Raw genomic sequence first — 14,999 nt, 5'->3', positions numbered from 1 at the left:
TAGTGATAGGCTACTGCTAGATAGTGATAGGCTCCTGTTAGATAGTGATAGGCTACTGCTAGATAGTGATAGGCTCCTGTTAGATAGTGCTAGGCTACTGCTAGATAGTGATAGGCTCCTGTTAGATAGTGATAGGCTACTGCTAGATAGTGATAGGCTCCTGTTAGATAGTGATAGGCTACTGCTAGATAGTGATAGGCTCCTGTTAGATAGTGCTAGGCTACTGCTAGATAGTGATAGGCTCCTGTTAGATAGTGATAGGCTACTGCTAGATAGTGATAGGCTCCTGTTAGATAGTGATAGGCTACTGCTAGATAGTGATAGGCTCCTGTTAGATAGTGATAGGCTACTGCTAGATAGTGATAGGCTCCTGTTAGATAGTGATAGTCTTTTGGTACGTAGCCTGTTAGTCGTTTTTTTTTTGTTGTTTATTGTTTTTCCCGTGGATACTTTGCTCTTATATATTAAAAAGATGAGTATCTACATTTCACCTGCTGCAGTTTGGTCTCTTCAACACGGCTGTAATTATGACAATCTAATCATGGCATGGGGTTGTTCAATGACAGACATGTATTTGTTTAAAATCTATCACTTGATGGTTTCATTTCAGAGACAAATAATCATGTTTTTTCTAAATGCTACATACACAGTAATAATATATCTCTGCCTCACTGTCAGAGAAATCAGTAGTACTGCTAGGTTTTACAGTCAAATGTGACCGACCGTCTCAATTCGGTCGTATGTAGCAACATTTGAAATAGTGTTTTTTACATTAGATAATTTTACCTTTATTTAACTAGGCAAGTCAGTTAAGAACAAATTCTTATTTACAATGATGGCCTAGGAACAGTGGGTTAACTGCCTTGTTCAGTGGCAGAAAGACAGATTTTTTTTTCCTTGTCAGCTCAGGGATTCAATCTACCAACCTTTCCTTTCGGTTACAAGTCCAGCGCTCTAACCTGCGGTAGCCTAGAAAAGTAGAGATTCTCAGCCCCGCCAAAAAGCTTGTGTCAGCACTATGCCTTCTTGTGGATGGAATGAACTACTTACTAGGGACATAAGGTAATGTTATGAAATTGGGCTCCATGTAATTAACTAGTTTTCATCAGAAAAAAACATTGTTAAAAATGGAATATGTCCAGCCTACTTGAGGCGCCCTGAAAATAATATTCAAAAGTTTGGTCCTGGACACAGAGGGGTTAAACACTAAAGTTACTGTCCATCTAGTGAAGAGAGGAGAACCGGACAGAGGTAGCCAGCATTAGTCAACGAGAGAGGGAGGATAGGATAACTGGGATGCTGCTGGTAGAGTAGCTAGCTAGCTAGCTTACCGAGCTGTACCGACTAGCTAGGATAACTAGGATGCTGCTGGTAGAATAGCTAGCTAGCTTACCGAGCTGTACCGACTAGCTTGGATAACTAGGATGCTGCTGGTAGAGTAGCTAGCTAACTTACCTAGCTGTAAAGACTAGCTACGATAACTAGGATGCTGCTGGTAGAGTATCTAGCTAGCTTACCTAGCTGTACCGACTAGCTAGGATAACTAGGATGCTGCTGGTAGAGTAGCTAGCTAGCTTACCTAGCTGTACCGACTAGCTAGGATGCTGCTGGTAGAGTATCTAGCTAGCTTACCGAGCTGTACCGACTAGCTAGGATAACTAGGATGCTGCTGGTAGAGTAGCTAGCTAGCTTACCTAGCTGTACCGACTAGCTAGGATAACTAGGATGCTACTGGTAGAGTAGCTAGCTAGCTTACCTAGCTGTACCGACTAGCTAGGATAACTAGGATGCTGCTGGTAGAGTAGCTAGCTAGCTTACCTAGCTAGGATAACTAGGATGCTGCTGGTAGAGTAGCTAGCTAGCTTACCTAGCTGTACCGACTAGATAGGATAACTAGGATGCTGCTGGTAGAGTAGCTAGCTAGCTTACCTAGCTGTACCGACTAGCTAGGATATCTAGGATGCTGCTGGTCGAGTAGCTAGCTAGCTAGCTTACCTAGCTGTACCGACTAGCTAGGATAACTAGGATGCTGCTGGTAGAGTAGCTAGCTAGCTTACCTAGCTGTACCCGACTAGCTAGGATAACTAGGATGCTGCTGGTAGAGTAGCTAGCTAGCTTACCTAACTGTACCAACAAGCTAGGATAACTAGGATCCTGCTGGTAGAGTAGCTAGCTAGCTTACCTAGCTGTACCGACTAGCTTGGCTAGCTAGCAGGACGTTCGTCTGTCCCTCATCTCGATGATGACGACGAATCCAGTGAACCACAAAATGAAACAAGGATAGAGAGTGAAAAGGATCTGGCTACACTCATACGGTCCCTGACCGTAAAGCAAAAAGGAAATTGAACAATAAAACTTCGGCGTTTCAACACTGTAACAAACTCTGTCGTTATTCCCCAAGATCACCTCAGCCCACTCTGCGCCGTAACCGGTACAATATGCTTTGCGCCACACTGTACGTGGACGCGGACAGATCTGTTTCTGTACAGGGATGCGGGCAGTTTCAGAACGTGGACATGAGCAGTGCAACACAATCAACTAAACCCAATGTTTACAGTGGGTTAAATTAGTAATATTCATTTTTATTATTATGTTAAACAAACATTCTACGTTTTTTATAACAATATTTTCAGATCTAGGCCCATGTCCACAAAGCGTCTCAGAGTAGAAAATTGGTCGTATAAGTACTGAGAATAAAGACATTTTACACTTATGTTACACTTATGGGTATAAATTAAAGCTATGCATGAAGTCTCTAGTCCCACCTAGTCGGCAGATATTTAGAACACCTCGTGAGCTGTCCTAAGTAGTTAAGAGTTAACAGCAGGTGTCTTGATAATACAATAGAATAATGCAGCGAGTCAGTGGTTCCTGAGCCACATGTAATTGCTTTGCAGTAGTTAAAAATAATGTTTTATATCTCTATATGGTCAATCCATAAATAATATATGTCTTGTGCTTTTGGCAATGATTTATGTATAATACTTATGTATAACAAGTGATACCATGTATGTCTCCAAAGCGTTTTGTCTTCATTTTGGCAGATTAATTTATGCTAATTTCTCAAGATTAACTCAGGTTTTCGTCCAGCGGCTAAGGAGTTGGAGCTGTGGCAGGAGTTGGACCTGTGGTCCAAAGGTGGCTGGTTTATATCCCGGGCCGGCGCTGGAAAAACGTGAGGAATTGATCTGACCCCTGGAGGTCTGCTGGGTTCACATCCTCAAAACGTTCACCTTTCGTTGATCAGAACTTTCTTTTCTAAGAGTGTAAAATTAACACGTTTATCTTTTGATTATTTAATTATCTACATCATGTTATTTCAAGTTATCCCTTTGGAGCGCAACATCACATTGTTAAAAAAATTATCCTAAATTTGGCATGGCTATAAATTGGGCAATTGAAGACATCTAGGGCGTAATCTGTGTTCGATGAAAATGAACATTGTATGCAACGTTGCAGGCAACATTATTGGCAAGGGACTTGATGCCTACTATGCCAAAGCTATTTAGAGTTGTTAAACGGGTGTGAAGAGTGTGTTGATATAACGGAATATTGTCAAAATTCTTCTTGTAACAACGATCAGAATTGGTAAAGAAAATATGCATTCCATTATATTAGGCAATAATTAAGAGTAGGCAAAGTGGTCGTGTCATGTGAAAATTCTATCAAATGTGTTACATTGCAACGAGTACAGTCAGGGTGCCGTGGAGCCCCTGCAGTACCTCCACAGACCCCGGATTGAGAACCCCTGCAGTACCTCCACAGACCCCGGATTGAGAACCCCTGATTTAGCAGATGCTCTTATCCAGAGAGATTTACAGTAACTGCATTCATCTTAAGATAGCTATTTATTTTGGAAATAAAGTTAATAAATTCTTCATAAAATTGTCATCTTACCTCTTAGCTTTGGTGTCATGTCCCCCAGAGAGATGCATTTTAGAGGCAGGGCCCCCCTCCTCTCTCTCCCCAGAGAGACTCATTTTAGAGCACTGACCCCTAAACAGAGATCCAACATGTTGATTGTGGTCAACACAGGGACAACTAAACAGAGATCCAGCATGTTGGTTGTGGTCAACACAGGGACAACTAAACAGAGATCCAGCATGTTGGTTGTGGTTAACACAGTGACAACTAAACAGAGATCCAGCATGTTGGTTGTGGTTAACACAGTGACAACTAAACAGAGATCCAACATGTTGGTTGTGGTTAACACAGTGACAACTAAACAGAGATCCAGCATGTTGGTTGTGGTTAACACAGTGACAACTAAACAGAGATCCAACATGTTGATTGTGGTTAACACAGTGACAACTAAACAGAGATCCAGCATGTTGGTTGTGGTTAACACAGTGACAACTAAACAGAGATCCAACATGTTGGTTGTGGTTAACACAGTAACAACTAAACAGAGATCCAGCATGTTGGTTGTGGTTAACACAGTGACAACTAAACAGAGATCCAGCATGTTGGTTGTGGTTAACACAGTGACAACTAAACAGAGATCCAACATGTTGGTTGTGGTTAACACAGTAATTCTTTAATGTCAATTGTTCTCATGTATTCATTATCTCTTTGAGAAATAAAATATTTACTAACAGACATAGAAACTGTCAGGTGATTTAATGCATCACATGAACATGTAGTTGTGACATTTCATCTCTATGTTAACTGTCAATAATAATAATAATAAAATGTGTCACTGTTTGTCTCAGACACACACACACACACACAGGGAGGGAATGTTGTCTTTGTTTAATATTGTTTTAGGACATCGAAAATGGACAAAAGGATTAGCCGATGGATTATGAAAACAACAAAAATAATGGGAGAAATGGGAGAAATGACTAGAGAGAGTGTTTTTTAACTCACTGACCATGACCCATGAGTTCTTCTTACCTTTGTTCAGTAGAAAAGTCTCCCTCTCTAAACGCTATAGGTTGCAGCATAGACCGGTCACTCTTCATGGACACACAGCTGGGTACAGGGGAGGCTGGTCTCTCCTGCTTGATTGGGCTTCAACACAACAGAGACAAACATCACATCTCTCATCTACTCTGAGCTCAGATGGGGAAACATAAGAAGAGGTTCATTCCAAAACGCTATATATCCATTTTCAGAAATGTTCTTTAATTAGCTTTTATTGTTTAAAGAAATTATGAAAGAGATTGGTGTGTTTTTTCACTATCTATGTCACGTCCTGACCAGCAGAGGGTGTTGTGTAGTTTTGGTCAGGACGTGGCAGAGTATGTCTGTGTATGTGTGTTCTGGGTGTTGTATTTCTATGTGGGTCTGTATGGCTCCCGATCAGGGACAGCTGGTGATCGTTGTTCCTGATTGGGAGTCATATAATTAGGAGTATGTTTGTCACTTGGGTTTGTGGGTGGTTGTGCTGACACTGCTAGTCTTTTGGGATGTACGTAGCATGTTATTAGTCATTCTGTTTATTGTTTTTTCCCCGTGGATACTTTGCTCTTATATATTAAAAAGATGAGTATCTACATTTCACTTGCTGCAGTTTGGTCTCTTCAACATGGCTGTAATTATGACAGAACCACCCACCACAACAAGACCAAGCAGCGGAAAAGGGAGCAGGACGCTGAATATATGGACTATTCTGAGGAAATAGACTTGACATGGACACTTGTGAGAAATGGACTTGGGAACAGATTCTGGCCGGAGAGGGCCCGGGGCGAAAGGCTGGTGAGGACCGGGAACGCTACCGGGGTACATGACTGGCGAGGAAGCCGGAGAGGCACCCCAATAATTTTTTGGGGGCACACGGGTAGTTTGGCTAGGCCTAGGAAGAGCCATAAGCCAGCTACCCGTGAGTACATGGAGGAGCGTATGGAGTGGAGGGCGCCGTGTTTCGCTGAGGTGCGCACTATCTCGCCCATACGCACGCACAGTCCGGTGCGCGCCATTCCAGCCCCTCGCAGATGCCGTGCTAGAGTGGGCATCCAGCCTGGTAGGAGGATGCCTGCGCAGCGCGTCCTGGTCGCCGGTACGCCTCCTAGGACCAGGCTACCCTACTCCCCGCTCTATGCACGGCAACCATCAGGCCCCTGCACAGCCCAGTTCGCCCTGTACCAGCACCCCGCTCGTACAGGGCTGTTAGTTCCATCCAGCCAGGATGGGTTGTGCAGGTGGGGCGGTCACGGCCACCTGTGCGCCTCCATGGCCCAGTCTATCCGGTTCCTGCCTCTCGTGCTATCTCAGAAGTGAGTTCCTCCAGTCTGGCACGACCAGTACCAGCAACCCGGACCAAGCTTCCCATGAGTTGGCCTAGTCCTATTCAGCCTGTTCCCGCTCCTCGCACTAGCCCTAGGGTGCGTGTCTTCAGCCTGGTACCACCTCTACCAGCCCCACGCACCAGGCTTCCAGTGCGTCGGCCCAGCCTCAAGAGCCCGGCACCAGTGTGCAGTCCAGAGTATCCGGCACCAGTGTGCAGTCCAGAGTATCCGGCACCAGTGTGCAGTCCAGAGTATCCGGCACCAGTGTGCAGTCCAGAGTATCCGGAACCAGTGTGCAGTCCAGAGTATCCGGCACCAGTGTCTAGTCCGGAACCGAGGGAGACTGCCTGCGACCCGGAACCGAGGGAGACTGCCTGCGACCCGGAACCGAGGGAGACTGCCTGCGACCCGGAACCAAGGGAGTCTGCCTGCGACCCGGAACTGAAGGAGTCTACCTGCGACTCAGAACTGAATGTGACTAACTGTGTATTGAATGAGTTTGCCTACAGCGTGGAAATGAAGGAACCTGCCCACGATCCACAGCGGATTGAGCCTGTCTACGACCCGGACCCCAATGAGTCTGCCTACAACCTGGAGGGCAGGAGGCCGGAACCAGAGCCACCTCCAGGATAGTTGGGGAGGGAGGGTGTAGCACAGTGCCGTTGTTGACGGCAGCCACCCTCCCTTCCCTCCCTTATTGTTTAGGGGGTATTTGTATTTGTTTTTCTTGTGGTTTTGGGGGATTTTGTGGTTTCTTTTTTAGGTGCATTCGGGTAGGCACCTTTAGGGGGTACTGTCACGTCCTGACCAGCAGAGGGTGTTGTGTAGTTTTGGTCAGGACGTGGCAGAGTATGTCTGTATGTGTGTTCTGGGTGTTGTATTTCTATGTGGGTCTGTGTGGCTCCCGAACAGGGACAGCTGGTGATCATTGTTCCTGATTGGGAGTCATATAATTAGGAGTATGTTTGTCACTTGGGTTTGTGGGTGGTTGTGCTAACACCGCTAGTCTTTTGTTTGTATGTAGCCTGTTAGCCTGTAGTTAGTAGTTATTGTTTTTCCTGTGGATGCTTTGCTCGTATATATTAAAAAGATGAGTATCCACATTCCGTCTGCAGTTTGGTCCATTCAACACAGCAACAACCGTTACTAATATGCTGCTGTAAATAGGCATACTAGGTTATTGTACTTCATCAGCCAGTTAGCTTCAACAGGACACATGTCCTACCATCAGCCAGTAAGCTTCAACAGGACACATGTCCTACCATCAGCCAGTAAGCTTCAACAGGACACATGTCCTACCATCAGCCAGTAAGGTTCAACAGGACACATGTCCTACCATCAGCCAGTTAGCTTTAACAGGACACATGTCCTACCATCAGCCAGTTTACTTCAACAGGACACATGTCCTACCATCAGCCAGTAAGCTTCAACAGGACACATGTCCTACCATCAGCCAGTAAGCTTCAACAGGACACATGTCCTACCATCAGCCAGTTAGCTTCAACAGGAAACATGTCCTACCATCAGCCAGTTAGCTTCAACAGGACACATGTCCTACCATTTGAAATGATGGTGTGAGGAACACTTCCCTCCTGAAATATATGGGTTGGTCAACAGTACATTCCACTCTGTATCAGATTTTCATTGATACACCGTTAACTGATTTAAAGTTAAACATAAAAACGAGTGATAGGTTACTGTTAGATAGTGATAGGCTCCTGTTAGATAGTGATAGGCTCCTGTTAGATAGTGATAGGCTACTGCTAGATAGTGATAGGCTCCTGTTAGATAGTGATAGGCTACTGCTAGATAGTGATAGGCTCCTGTTAGATAGTGCTAGGCTACTGCTAGATAGTGATAGGCTCCTGTTAGATAGTGATAGGCTACTGCTAGATAGTGATAGGCTCCTGTTAGATAGTGATAGGCTACTGCTAGATAGTGATAGGCTCCTGTTAGATAGTGCTAGGCTACTGCTAGATAGTGATAGGCTCCTGTTAGATAGTGATAGGCTACTGCTAGATAGTGATAGGCTCCTGTTAGATAGTGATAGGCTACTGCTAGATAGTGATAGGCTCCTGTTAGATAGTGATAGGCTACTGCTAGATAGTGATAGGCTCCTGTTAGATAGTGATAGTCTTTTGGTACGTAGCCTGTTAGTCGTTTTTTTTGTTGTTGTTTATTGTTTTTTCCCGTGGATACTTTGCTCTTATATATTAAAAGATGAGTATCTACATTTCACCTGCTGCAGTTTGGTCTCTTCAACACGGCTGTAATTATGACAATCTAATCATGGCATGGGGTTGTTCAATGACAGACATGTATTTGTTTAAAATCTATCACTTGATGGTTTCATTTCAGAGACAAATAATCATGTTTTTTTTCTAAATGCTACATACACAGTAATAATATATCTCTGCCTCACTGTCAGAGAAATCAGTAGTACTGCTAGGTTTTACAGTCAAATGTGACCGACCGTCTCAATTCGGTCGTATGTAGCAACATTTGAAATAGTGTTTTTACATTAGATAATTTTACCTTTATTTAACTAGGCAAGTCAGTTAAGAACAAATTCTTATTTACAATGATGGCCTAGGAACAGTGGGTTAACTGCCTTGTTCAGTGGCAGAAAGACAGATTTTTTTTTTCCTTGTCAGCTCAGGGATTCAATCTACCAACCTTTCCTTTCGGTTTACAAGTCCAGCGCTCTAACCTGCGGTAGCCTAGAAAAGTAGAGATTCTCAGCCCCGCCAAAAAGCTTGTGTCAGCACTATGCCTTCTTGTGGATGGAATGAACTACTTACTAGGGACATAAGGTAATGTTATGAAATTGGGCTCCATGTAATTAACTAGTTTTCATCAGAAAAAAACATTGTTAAAAATGGAATATGTCCAGCCTACTTGAGGCGCCCTGAAAATAATATTCAAAAGTTTGGTCCTGGACACAGAGGGGTTAAACACTAAAGTTACTGTCCATCTAGTGAAGAGAGGAGAACCGGACAGAGGTAGCCAGCATCAGTCAACGAGAGAGGGAGGATAGGATAACTGGGATGCTGCTGGTAGAGTAGCTAGCTAGCTAGCTTACCCGAGCTGTACCGACTAGCTAGGATAACTAGGATGCTGCTGGTAGAATAGCTAGCTAGCTTACCGAGCTGTACCGACTAGCTTGGATAACTAGGATGCTGCTGGTAGAGTAGCTAGCTAACTTACCTAGCTGTAAAGACTAGCTACGATAACTAGGATGCTGCTGGTAGAGTATCTAGCTAGCTTACCTAGCTGTACCCGACTAGCTAGGATAACTAGGATGCTGCTGGTAGAGTAGCTAGCTAGCTTACCTAGCTGTACCGACTAGCTAGGATGCTGCTGGTAGAGTATCTAGCTAGCTTACCGAGCTGTACCGACTAGCTAGGATAACTAGGATGCTGCTGGTAGAGTAGCTAGCTAGCTTACCTAGCTGTACCGACTAGCTAGGATAACTAGGATGCTACTGGTAGAGTAGCTAGCTAGCTTACCTAGCTGTACCGACTAGCTAGGATAACTAGGATGCTGCTGGTAGAGTAGCTAGCTAGCTTACCTAGCTAGGATAACTAGGATGCTGCTGGTAGAGTAGCTAGCTAGCTTACCTAGCTGTACCGACTAGATAGGATAACTAGGATGCTGCTGGTAGAGTAGCTAGCTAGCTTACCTAGCTGTACCCGACCAGCTAGGATATCTAGGATGCTGCTGGTCGAGTAGCTAGCTAGCTAGCTTACCTAGCTGTACCCGACTAGCTAGGATAACTAGGATGCTGCTGGTAGAGTAGCTAGCTAGCTTACCTAGCTGTACCGACTAGCTAGGATAACTAGGATGCTGCTGGTAGAGTAGCTAGCTAGCTTACCTAACTGTACCAACAAGCTAGGATAACTAGGATCCTGCTGGTAGAGTAGCTAGCTAGCTTACCTAGCTGTACCGACTAGCTTGGCTAGCTAGCAGGACGTTCGTCTGTCCCTCATCTCGATGATGACGACGAATCCAGTGAACCACAAAATGAAACAAGGATAGAGAGTGAAAAGGATCTGGCTACACTCATACGGTCCCTGACCGTAAAGCAAAAAGGAAATTGAACAATAAAACTTCGGCGTTTCAACACTGTAACAAACTCTGTCGTTATTCCCCAAGATCACCTCAGCCCACTCTGCGCCGTAACCGGTACAATATGCTTTGCGCCACACTGTACGTGGACGCCGGACAGATCTGTTTCTGTACAGGGATGCGGGCAGTTTCAGAACGTGGACATGAGCAGTGCAACACAATCAACTAAACCCAATGTTTACAGTGGGTTAAATTAGTAATATTCATTTTTTATTATTATGTTAAACAAACATTCTACGTTTTTTTATAACAATATTTTCAGATCTAGGCCCATGTCCACAAAGCGTCTCAGAGTAGAAAATTGGTCGTATAAGTACTGAGAATAAAGACATTTTACACTTATGTTACACTTATGGGTATAAATTAAAGCTATGCATGAAGTCTCTAGTCCCACCTAGTCGGCAGATATTTAGAACACCTCGTGAGCTGTCCTAAGTAGTTAAGAGTTAACAGCAGGTGTCTTGATAATACAATAGAATAATGCAGCGAGTCAGTGGTTCCTGAGCCACATGTAATTGCTTTGCAGTAGTTAAAAATAATGTTTTATATCTCTATATGGTCAATCCATAAATAATATATGTCTTGTGCTTTTGGCAATGATTTATGTATAATACTTATGTATAACAAGTGATACCATGTATGTCTCCAAAGCGTTTTGTCTTCATTTTGGCAGATTAATTTATGCTAATTTCTCAAGATTAACTCAGGTTTTCGTCCAGCGGCTAAGGAGTTGGAGCTGTGGCAGGAGTTGGACCTGTGGTCCAAAGGTGGCTGGTTTATATCCCGGGCCGGCGCTGGAAAAACGTGAGGAATTGATCTGACCCCTGGAGGTCTGCTGGGTTCACATCCTCAAAACGTTCACCTTTCGTTGATCAGAACTTTCTTTTCTAAGAGTGTAAAATTAACACGTTTATCTTTTGATTATTTAATTATCTACATCATGTTATTTCAAGTTATCCCTTTGGAGCGCAACATCACATTGTTAAAAAAAATTATCCTAAATTTGGCATGGCTATAAATTGGGCAATTGAAGACATCTAGGGCGTAATCTGTGTTCGATGAAAATGAACATTGTATGCAACGTTGCAGGCAACATTATTGGCAAGGGACTTGATGCCTACTATGCCAAAGCTATTTAGAGTTGTTAAACGGGTGTGAAGAGTGTGTTGATATAACGGGAATATTGTCAAAATTCTTCTTGTAACAACGATCAGAATTGGTAAAGAAAATATGCATTCCATTATATTAGGCAATAATTAAGAGTAGGCAAAGTGGTCGTGTCATGTGAAAATTCTATCAAATGTGTTACATTGCAACGAGTACAGTCAGGGTGCCGTGGAGCCCCTGCAGTACCTCCACAGACCCCGGATTGAGAACCCCTGCAGTACCTCCACAGACCCCGGATTGAGAACCCCTGATTTAGCAGATGCTCTTATCCAGAGAGATTTACAGTAACTGCATTCATCTTAAGATAGCTATTTATTTTGGAAATAAAGTTAATAAATTCTTCATAAAATTGTCATCTTACCTCTTAGCTTTGGTGTCATGTCCCCAGAGAGATGCATTTTAGAGGCAGGGCCCCCTCCTCTCTCTCCCCAGAGAGACTCATTTTAGAGCACTGACCCCTAAACAGAGATCCAACATGTTGATTGTGGTCAACACAGGGACAACTAAACAGAGATCCAGCATGTTGGTTGTGGTCAACACAGGGACAACTAAACAGAGATCCAGCATGTTGGTTGTGGTTAACACAGTGACAACTAAACAGAGATCCAGCATGTTGGTTGTGGTTAACACAGTGACAACTAAACAGAGATCCAGCATGTTGGTTGTGGTTAACACAGTGACAACTAAACAGAGATCCAACATGTTGGTTGTGGTTAACACAGTGACAACTAAACAGAGATCCAGCATGTTGGTTGTGGTTAACACAGTGACAACTAAACAGAGATCCAACATGTTGATTGTGGTTAACACAGTGACAACTAAACAGAGATCCAGCATGTTGGTTGTGGTTAACACAGTGACAACTAAACAGAGATCCAACATGTTGGTTGTGGTTAACACAGTAATTCTTTAATGTCAATTGTTCTCATGTATTCATTATCTCTTTGAGAAATAAAATATTTACTAACAGACATAGAAACTGTCAGGTGATTTAATGCATCACATGAACATGTAGTTGTGACATTTCATCTCTATGTTAACTGTCAATAATAATAATAATAAAATGTGTCACTGTTTGTCTCAGACACACACACACACACACAGGGAGGGAATGTTGTCTTTGTTTAATATTGTTTTAGGACATCGAAAATGGACAAAAGGATTAGCCGATGGATTATGAAAACAACAAAAATAATGGGAGAAATGGGAGAAATGACTAGAGAGAGTGTTTTTTTAACTCACTGACCATGACCCATGAGTTCTTCTTACCTTTGTTCAGTAGAAAAGTCTCGCTCTCTAAACGCTATAGGTTGCAGCATAGACCGGTCACTCTTCATGGACACACAGCTGGGTACAGGGGAGGCTGGTCTCTCCTGCTTGATTGGGCTTCAACACAACAGAGACAAACATCACATCTCTCATCTACTCTGAGCTCAGATGGGGAAACATAAGAAGAGGTTCATTCCAAAAACGCTATATATCCATTTTCAGAAATGTTCTTTAATTAGCTTTTATTGTTTAAAGAAATTATGAAAGAGATTGGTGTGTTTTTTCACTATCTATGTCACGTCCTGACCAGCAGAGGGTGTTGTGTAGTTTTGGTCAGGACGTGGCAGAGTATGTCTGTGTATGTGTGTTCTGGGTGTTGTATTTCTATGTGGGTCTGTATGGCTCCCGATCAGGGACAGCTGGTGATCGTTGTTCCTGATTGGGAGTCATATAATTAGGAGTATGTTTGTCACTTGGGTTTGTGGGTGGTTGTGCTAACACCGCTAGTCTTTTGTTTGTATGTAGCCTGTTAGCCTGTAGTTAGTAGTTATTGTTTTTCCTGTGGATGCTTTGCTCGTATATATTAAAAAGATGAGTATCCACATTCCGTCTGCAGTTTGGTCCATTCAACACAGCAACAACCGTTACTAATATGCTGCTGTAAATAGGCATACTAGGTTATTGTACTTCATCAGCCAGTTAGCTTCAACAGGACACATGTCCTACCATCAGCCAGTAAGCTTCAACAGGACACATGTCCTACCATCAGCCAGTAAGCTTCAACAGGACACATGTCCTACCATCAGCCAGTAAGGTTCAACAGGACACATGTCCTACCATCAGCCAGTTAGCTTTAACAGGACACATGTCCTACCATCAGCCAGTTTACTTCAACAGGACACATGTCCTACCATCAGCCAGTAAGCTTCAACAGGACACATGTCCTACCATCAGCCAGTAAGCTTCAACAGGACACATGTCCTACCATCAGCCAGTTAGCTTCAACAGGAAACATGTCCTACCATCAGCCAGTTAGCTTCAACAGGACACATGTCCTACCATTTGAAATGATGGTGTGAGGAACACTTCCCTGCTGAAATATATGGGTTGGTCAACAGTACATTCCACTCTGTATCAGATTTTCATTGATACACCGTTAACTGATTTAAAGTTAAACATAAAAACGAGTGATAGGTTACTGTTAGATAGTGATAGGCTCCTGTTAGATAGTGATAGGCTCCTGTTAGATAGTGATAGGCTACTGCTAGATAGTGATAGGCTCCTGTTAGATAGTGATAGGCTACTGCTAGATAGTGATAGGCTCCTGTTAGATAGTGCTAGGCTACTGCTAGATAGTGATAGGCTCCTGTTAGATAGTGATAGGCTACTGCTAGATAGTGATAGGCTCCTGTTAGATAGTGATAGGCTACTGCTAGATAGTGATAGGCTCCTGTTAGATAGTGCTAGGCTACTGCTAGATAGTGATAGGCTCCTGTTAGATAGTGATAGGCTACTGCTAGATAGTGATAGGCTCCTGTTAGATAGTGATAGGCTACTGCTAGATAGTGATAGGCTCCTGTTAGATAGTGATAGGCTACTGCTAGATAGTGATAGGCTCCTGTTAGATAGTGATAGTCTTTTGGTACGTAGCCTGTTAGTCGTTTTTTTTGTTGTTGTTTATTGTTTTTTCCCGTGGATACTTTGCTCTTATATATTAAAAAGATGAGTATCTACATTTCACCTGCTGCAGTTTGGTCTCTTCAACACGGCTGTAATTATGACAATCTAATCATGGCATGGGGTTGTTCAATGACAGACATGTATTTGTTTAAAATCTATCACTTGATGGTTTCATTTCAGAGACAAATAATCATGTTTTTTTCTAAATGCTACATACACAGTAATAATATATCTCTGCCTCACTGTCAGAGAAATCAGTAGTACTGCTAGGTTTTACAGTCAAATGTGACCGACCGTCTCAATTCGGTCGTATGTAGCAACATTTGAAATAGTGTTTTTTACATTAGATAATTTTACCTTTATTTAACTAGGCAAGTCAGTTAAGAACAAATTCTTATTTACAATGATGGCCTAGGAACAGTGGGTTAACTGCCTTGTTCAGTGGCAGAAAGACAGATTTTTTTTTCCTTGTCAGCTCAGGGATTCAATCTACCAACCTTTCCTTTCGGTTACAAGTCCAGCGCT

General features: G+C 43.1%; 1 protein-coding gene across 1 annotated transcript in view; it reads right to left on the bottom strand.

Annotated features, from left to right (window-relative positions):
- LOC106593087 (NLR family CARD domain-containing protein 3-like) overlaps positions 1-14,999 on the bottom strand; it is a 56,388-nt gene that overhangs the window by 27,688 nt on the left and 13,701 nt on the right. The window contains exon 3 of the mRNA XM_045712807.1: positions 12,795-12,911. Within this exon, the coding sequence (XP_045568763.1) occupies positions 12,795-12,911 (117 nt within the window). The remainder of the gene's footprint in view (positions 1-12,794; positions 12,912-14,999) is intronic.

This window comes from Salmo salar, unplaced genomic scaffold (genome assembly GCF_905237065.1).
Source record: "Salmo salar unplaced genomic scaffold, Ssal_v3.1, whole genome shotgun sequence".
NCBI lineage: Eukaryota > Metazoa > Chordata > Actinopteri > Salmoniformes > Salmonidae > Salmo > Salmo salar.
The sequence above is the reverse complement of the archived record's forward strand: the minus strand, read 5'-3'. Positions and strand labels throughout refer to the sequence as shown.